We start from the raw sequence: 7,990 nt of genomic DNA, 5'->3' as shown, positions 1-7,990 counted from the left end.
AAACTATGCAAATTTTAATTTTTTTTAATGAATTTTGGAGTGTTTCGGTTTCTTACCGGTTTGGTTTCGGATTCATCCGGTTTCCAGTGCGATTCGATTTGGTTTTGGGATTGTAATACTCTAAACCAAACCGACCCAATAAGGCTTCAGTTCGATTCGATCAGTATTATTATTGGTTCGATCCGACCGGTTTTACCGGTTCGGTTGAAGAATGGACACCCCTAGCGTAAGGTATCCTTCCACAGTGATGGAAGCCTTACGCATTATATATATATATATATATATATTTTAGCAAAAATATTTTTGTGTGAAGATTAAATTATTTTGCTCTATGCTGCACAGCCTGAAATAATAACCAACACCTTAATGGCCTGGTCGTCTTTGATTTGGTAGTTATTTAGAATTTCGCTTTAGTGGCGGTCAAAGTCAGTTTAGTCTGTCTACTCCCTTCTGTTCATTTTTCAGATCTGTGACCTCAGGAGGGGTAGAAAAGGAAAACTCACCTACTGGCTTACTTTGTCAAAGATTAATCGCCTATAAATTCAATAGATGCAGAGAAGTGGAGAGCACACCAGACAAGAAAATAGGCTTGTTTTAGTTGTGTTCTTTATAACAAGTCCACCATGTTTCAGCTTGAGTTTTTAGCTTCTTTTGTACTAGTAATTCTCCCACTCTTCTACTTCTTCATCAAAACCAGCTTCACTCAAAAGGGAAAGAATAAATCATCTTCTTCTTCTTCAGTTTCATCTCAATCAACCACCAAATTCCCTAAGTCATACCCATTGTTGGGCTCTTCAATTGCCATTTCTGCTAACCAAGAGATATTCAACCAATGGATTACAGAACTTCTTAAAGATAGTCCCAATGGAAACATCCTCCTCGATCGTCCTCTTGGCCATCTTCAGCTTGTAACCACTAACCCAGCCAACGTCCAACACATCCTCAAAAACGAGTTCAACATCTACCCAAAAGGAGACTTCTTTAGAGACACCCTCACCAATTTCCTCGGCGATGGCATCTTCAATGCCGACCACGATAACTGGAGGTTTCAGAGACAGATATCCAGCCATGAATTCAACACCAAATCTCTCCGCAAGTTCACCGAAACAGTAGTGGAGGCCGAGGTCTTCGACCGCCTCCTTCCTCTCCTCTCCGAAGCTGCTTCTAAGAATCATGTAATTGATCTGCAAGACATCCTCCAGAGGTTTACATTCGACAACGTCTGCAAAATTGCTTTTGGGTATGACCCGGCAACCCTGTCGCCATCATTCCCACAGCCAAGGTCCGAATTCGCCGAGGCATTCGAAGCTGCTACCCAGTTGAGCAGTGAGAGGTTTCACTACGTATTCCCACCCTTTTGGAAGCTTAAACGAGCACTCAACATTGGGTCCGAGAAAATCCTACGACAAGCAAACGCAACTGTCCGTGAATTCGCAACAAAGGTCGTGAGAGAAAAGAGAAAAGAACTCCAAGAGAAGTCTTCACTAGAAACCCAAGATCTCCTCTCAAGAATCTTGAACTCTGGCCATTCTGATGAGCGTTTTGTTACAGATATGGTGATCAGCTTTATCTTAGCTGGTCGGGATACCACTTCAGCAGCCTTGATATGGTTCTTCCTGTTAGTTTTTCGCAACCCTCGTGTGGAAAAGGAGTTAATGAAGGAATTGAAGGAGAAGCCAGAATCACTTGATTACGATGATGTGAAGCAAGTATTATATACCCATGCAGCGATCTGTGAAACCATGAGGTTGTATCCACCGGTCCCGAATGACACTAAATTCGCGGCGGCCGACAATTATCTGCCGGACGGTACGTTTGTGAAGAAGGGAGCTGGAGTGACATACTTTCCCTATGCAATGGGGAGGATGGAGAAGCTATGGGGCAAAGACTGTATGGAGTTTCGGCCGGAGAGGTGGCTTGAGAAAGAGGATGAAAGCTCTCCTTCAGCTGGGAAGTTGAAGTTTGTGGGAAAAGATCCATATACTTACCCAGTGTTCCAAGCAGGTCCAAGGATCTGCTTAGGGAAAGATATGGCTTTCTTGCAGATGCAGAGGATAGTTGCAGGAGTGATGCAGAAGTACCGGGTGGTGCCGGCGGAGAAGGATTTTGATCCACTTTTCGTTTCTTACCTGTCCTCCAAAATGAAAGGAGGTTTCCCGGTGAGGATCGAGGAGAGGAAGTAATGAATCTGTGTCTAAGCTTAGAAGGCTCTGTTATCTTTGATGAGAATGGTGAAGGGAAAGTGATACCTCTGTTCAATTTGATAAGGGATAAAAGGGTAAGTGTGCTCTTTTTTTTTTTTTTTTTTTTTTTTTTAAGTTCTCTTTCTGTGACGGAGTCATGTTTGTTTGTTTGCAAAAAGTAAATAAAGTAGAAAAGTAAAATATAAATATTTTATGTTATCTACTTCTCTGAGTCCTCTCATTATTTTTAAGTTAAAAATAAAAAATAAAATTGTCGGTCTAGTGTGGACCACAAAATCTAAGTAGTTTAATATCAAGTACTGGTATGTTTTATGCATACCAGTATTTCACCGGCGGCCTTTGGATCGATTATTGATGTGGATCACCCGATCCAATCCGATATCCTGTAAGACTCTTTTTTTTTTTTTTCTTATAAAATCTAGTATAAACATTTCAGAGCCCCAATCTCTCACTATTTTTGTCTGATCAATTTGAAATTTTTGGGTTGTTCTCTACGGTTTTTACGATCTAATGGCCCGATTTTGATGTCATCACTCATCAAATCTACCTCATTCATCTCTACCGATTTTTAGGCCTTTTTTCTCTTCTCTTTTTTTTTTATTATTATTTTTTTTTTAATATTTGTGTCATGATTTCTGCAATGATTTGAATCTCGCTTAATAAATTAATTATAAAGGAATTATCACTCCCCTCCCGTGAACTATAGCTAAATATCAGCGTCTTCACTACAGAAAAAGTCAGAGGAGCAATTAGAGAAAGATGAGGAGCATAGGGATTTTAGTTCATAGAGAGGTATAATGGGTTTTCTATAGGTATGGGGGCATTTCAGTCATTATGAAAAAAAATATTGCAGACTTAACAGTCAATTCAAACTTCTAGGCACGTAGATAGAATCTTTTCGTTTGAGGGAAGGGAGTGAAATATTTGAAAAAAATGTGGATGACTTGATATTTAGCTATGGTTCAGGGCAGGGTAGTTGAGGGGAGTGATAATTCCTCTAGATTGTATGTAATCTATGTGTTGCTAGCTTTACTTGATTTGACTGAAATTTAGGAGTTTTTTAAATAAATAGCATATGAACTATACAATTAATATTTCTAATTTGGGTAATATTTTTTTGGGAAAAGGTGGGTATGCCATCGATATCAAGTATGCTAGCACTCATTGTGTCTATCTCTCTCTTCCCTTTTTCTGAAATGATCCTCATATCCTTTCTGAATGATATTCCATCATGTATTCCTATTGGTGCTATCTGCTAGCATACTTGATATCGGCGGTATACCTATCCCTCTCCCTTTTTTTTTTTTATTTGATATATATTCAAATAATATTTTTTTTTTTTGAAATCAGAAACAACAGTTTTATTGAGAAGGAGAAACTCCTTCCCTCAGAAACAGGATTTACAAGACAAAGGAGTGGTTTGAACCACCAAGATCGAGAAAGACTAAATCTAACAGCTCCCTAAGCTAAACAATGCGCTTCTCTATTATCAGCACAAGGAAGAAATCTAATAAAACAAAACAAAACAACTCTAACAATACTAAAATGTCTATAGGAAGCTGCTTCCAGTCTTTGACCGTTCATAAAATCAAATTTAATTACAATTGCAGGTTGGGTCTGAACATCTACGCAAACAGATCCTATTCTAAAACATGCTTCATTAAAAGTCAGGAGGGTTAGGGAGAGGAAATAGGTCTCACCCCTTCGCATAGTGAAGGAAAACTTCTCCCAAAAATCAATAAGTACATCAATACATGCTTTTTAACACCATAATTAGCTCTCAGGCACACCAAAAGAAACTCTTTTAATACAACATTTGTGTTCTGTAACATACCTGTTCCAGTTATGATGGATCATCCCCTGAAGGATATGTTTCCTGTAGCAAGTGCACCTTCTTCCAGATTTGCATTTCTCAAAATGTTTCCTGCAGCAAGGAGTAAAGCACATAAACTTGAAATCATCAAAACTAGAAGATATATTGAATAACACGTGAAAAACCTTCATAGGCGTGATAAATTGCATTGACATATTTCGTTACAAACAATGCTCAATAAAAAATTCACATCATGATTTGAGGAATCAAATTGGATTGACCTGAATCAATCAGATTGAATCAATATCAACCCTGTTTAATTCTGATTGTTGACTAATACTGTATCGTTGGATCAGTACGGAATTGGTAGAATCACCCAGATCGAATCAATATTGGTGATGGATGATGTAGTAAAAAAAAAAAAATTAATAATAATAATAATAATAATACAGGGAAGAGTTAAAAGAAGTACAAAAAATACAAAGCTGCCCAGTAAATTCCTAGAAAACGATGCAATGTGTATTGGTTTTCAATACTGCCACTATAAACCAAACCACTGTAACATTATTCTTCGATTTTAAAAACCCGCAGTAAATATTACAACTACTTCATGCTTACTATCAGCAGCGGTTTTATTTTAACCATTCCCAATCGTTGCGACAAGAAATCGTTTTAGGTTGTTTTTGCATCTTGCACAAAGGAACAAGAGAGCGAGCGTCAGATTGATCCGATAGACGAATCTCCTATAGAGAAATTAGATCTCTCTGCAAACAATAATTTCAGTAAGATTGGAAAAGTCTCGATCCCTTTGAAGGGGATTTACTTGTGTATTTATAGTTGTGGAATGACGGTCATAGAGAGTTCCAATTAGGCAAGTATCCTAGCATTGGTAGGAGTCTAGTATATTAGAAATTATACTTCGGGATTGAATCTAGAAGACATCATAGTTATGGGAGCTCCTCGTATCCCACGTGCACCAAGAGATCTTCTTCCTTCTAGGGAGGATTTGGAGTCCTTATGGGTATCCATTCTTGATTTGGACGGATCCAATCCTTACTTGGAGTTCACGTATTGGATTAGGAATGTGTCTCCTTATAGAGGTTCTGTTTCATCGAGGGATTCCACAAACATCAAGTGCTGAGTGACCTTGATTTGTAGCTCGGTTGCCAACCTACCTCTGCTGAACACCCAATGGCGAGTCACTTAGTATCAGGTCTATAAGTACGGTTATAGTCCGACTACTCAAATGTAGCTCAGATATTGTCCTACATCGACCCCCAATTGTAGTTCAGATACGGCTCGACTATTCATGCGTGCCACCCCTAATATGCAGGCGCAATTTAGTCGCTCGGTAACTAGTCCAATCATGGGTGTAGGTCATTCATGCAATATCTGACCCAGATAGAGGGCACCGATCATAAATGTAACTTGGCCACACCCAAACCAATTGACCTACTTCGAACCAAGGCCTGTTGGGCTTGATCTCGCTTCATTCCATTGGGTCCACGTGGCATGCTACCAGTGGTGAGGTACATGCCAACGGGAGCAGCTATTGGGAAGGCGCATGCAAGCATCTTCAGCGTGACCTTTTCACATCCCCTGTGTCTTGGCGTAGGTACATGCTGGAAGTAGTGTTCTTTCTTCCAAGAAAAAAAGATCCATTATAATGGTAGTAGGTGAGAGAGCTTCTACGTGCTTTCCCATTGCCTCCCCCCTGGTGGCTGGTGCTGGTGTAAAGGCCATGTTGTCTTTAAGAGAATCATCTCTCTATATAAAAAAATGAAAAGATAACTCTGACTGTCAGCATTGCCCACGCTCAAACACATGGGAAACGGGGGTAGGAGCAAGGGCATCTTTTCAAGGTTTACCCCCTCAAACACAACCCCCCAAAAAAAAAAAAAAAAAATTCCCTATGGGTGGGCATGGGAAACTTGAACAGGCAAATTCTTTCTCCCATTGAAAAAGAAACCTAAATTTTATTAGAGAGGAAAAGTAAAGGAAAAGAAATCCAGAAAGGTCTAGTGAAGAAGCAACATTAATCAACAACTCACACAGACATGGAAAAGGAAGGATTCTAACAGATACGACATCTTTTATTTTCACAAATATTACATCACATGTGATACGATAAATGTTGACTTCAATAGTTCCATGTGGGTCATTTTTTTTTTTTTTCAAATCCAACTAAATGTTTTATTCATCCTCCTGCATTAAAGGAGTTTCCCAAAAAAAAAAAAAAAAAAAACCCTAGAATACTCCTAATGTCAATACCAGATCGATCATGTTTACATATGAGAATAATCTTGACAATTGGAATCCATTGTCTAAAGTCAATGCTTATTAGAGAGATGCTTAATTGATTCCTAATGCCAAGATCAGGAACATATGAGATTGTTCTACTATGTGAACCTGATCCCACCTCAAAACCTGTGTTGCAATGTTAAAATCTATAAAAGGGAAGAGGATAGGGTAGAAGTGAGTGGGTTGAAACGAGGATATCACTTAGACTAAAGAAAGCACACCATTTATATTACAACAGTACAAGCCTCGTTATATAATTCTTGCCCTTCTGTCATGTCTTATTATGTATCAACAAACTTGTATATAGGAGACTATATGAAATTTGTATAGAAGGTTCCGTTTGGTAGCAGGCTCAGTTTGCTTGCACTCATGGGTAGGAGAATTTTTTTCCCTTAGTTTGTGAATGTTTGCAATTGGTGTGTATCCTTTCTTCATTAAAAATAATTGGTGAAAGTTTTCCTCCACCCATGGAAAAAAGAACTTCTCCATTGCCGAAGTGACTACATGATCGGACTCTTCACTTATCATTACACGCGCCCTAATTTATAAGGTCGAAACTATCTTCTTTTATGGCAAAAGAAAACTCATGTGTCCTAATGGTGACTGAAACTATCTTCTTCTTATGGTAAAAGAAAACTCATGAGCCCTGATAGTGATAGTGATAATGATGGTGATATATTTGTTTCAACCCATTCACTTCCACCCCTCCCTCCCTCCCCCACCCCCACCCCCACCCCCACCCCACCCCACCCCAAATACCCCCCAAAAAAAAAAAAAAAAAATTAAGGATATCCGAAAAATAGGGATTCTATCGCTAACAAACCGACAATGAGAATCCAGTAATCTAGTTTGGCCAGGGGTAAACCCGGTTATACATAGCCACGCCTAACTTGTATAACAGATTAGTCGTGGGGAGACTTGAGTTGGAGACATCTGTTAAAATACATCGCCTTTTAGTTTACAATTAATAAAAATGAAAAAATAAATCAGTGTGGCCCTACTTTCAAACACAAAGACTGAAATTATCACCCCATGCACTCCTCATGAAAGGCAAAAATCTCACACTGATGCAGAGCCACGGTGCCTTTTAAGAAACCTTATCCCTTAAAAAAAACTTTAAAAAACATTAACACACATGACAGTCATAACATTGCCCGTATCACACACTACTACTCATGAAAAAAAAAAACCTTATCTGTTAATTTTTTTTTTTTTCAATCAATCTTTTCGGATTTTTTTTTTCTTACTTTATTTTCCACTCTTGAACAATCTGGGCCTCTTTTATATATGGGCTTCTTGGTTTGGGCAAAAGTTTTTCTTGGCCCGCCATCTATTTCTTTCACGTAAAGAAATTGGATATTGAAAAAGTGGTCTAATTGACTATATGTCAATTTCAACATTCTCCATGCGACCTGATTTTTCTTAGCCATTCATTTCTTGGTGTACACCTACTACGTATTCTTAATTTTTCAATAACTTGATTCTCCCACTTAGCCAAGAATTTGGATCCTCTCCATGTTTGTGAGATTGTTGTTTGAAGTTAGCGACATGGAGAGGATCCAGACTCAAAATTTGACACCTAGATGGACCCGCCCGTAAACGCAGCTCCTATTACTAGGCTTGGTACCTTATACACACACACACCCCAAAATTTAGTACTCCATTTCAGTAG

At 38.7% G+C, this 7,990-nt stretch overlaps 1 protein-coding gene across 1 annotated transcript; it reads left to right on the top strand.

Annotated features, from left to right (window-relative positions):
* The first annotated feature begins 567 nt into the window (after positions 1-567).
* On the top strand, positions 568-2,402 carry LOC122069069 (cytochrome P450 94A1-like). Its single transcript, XM_042633015.1, has one exon. It carries the CDS (start codon positions 624-626, stop codon positions 2,181-2,183), a length of 1,560 nt encoding a protein of 519 aa, XP_042488949.1. The 5' UTR covers positions 568-623; the 3' UTR covers positions 2,184-2,402.
* Positions 2,403-7,990: the final 5,588 nt, after the last annotated feature.

The sequence above is a fragment of the Macadamia integrifolia genome, unplaced genomic scaffold (assembly GCF_013358625.1).
Source record: "Macadamia integrifolia cultivar HAES 741 unplaced genomic scaffold, SCU_Mint_v3 scaffold530, whole genome shotgun sequence".
Taxonomy (NCBI): domain Eukaryota; kingdom Viridiplantae; phylum Streptophyta; class Magnoliopsida; order Proteales; family Proteaceae; genus Macadamia; species Macadamia integrifolia.
This window is presented reverse-complemented; position numbering and strand designations above follow the sequence as displayed.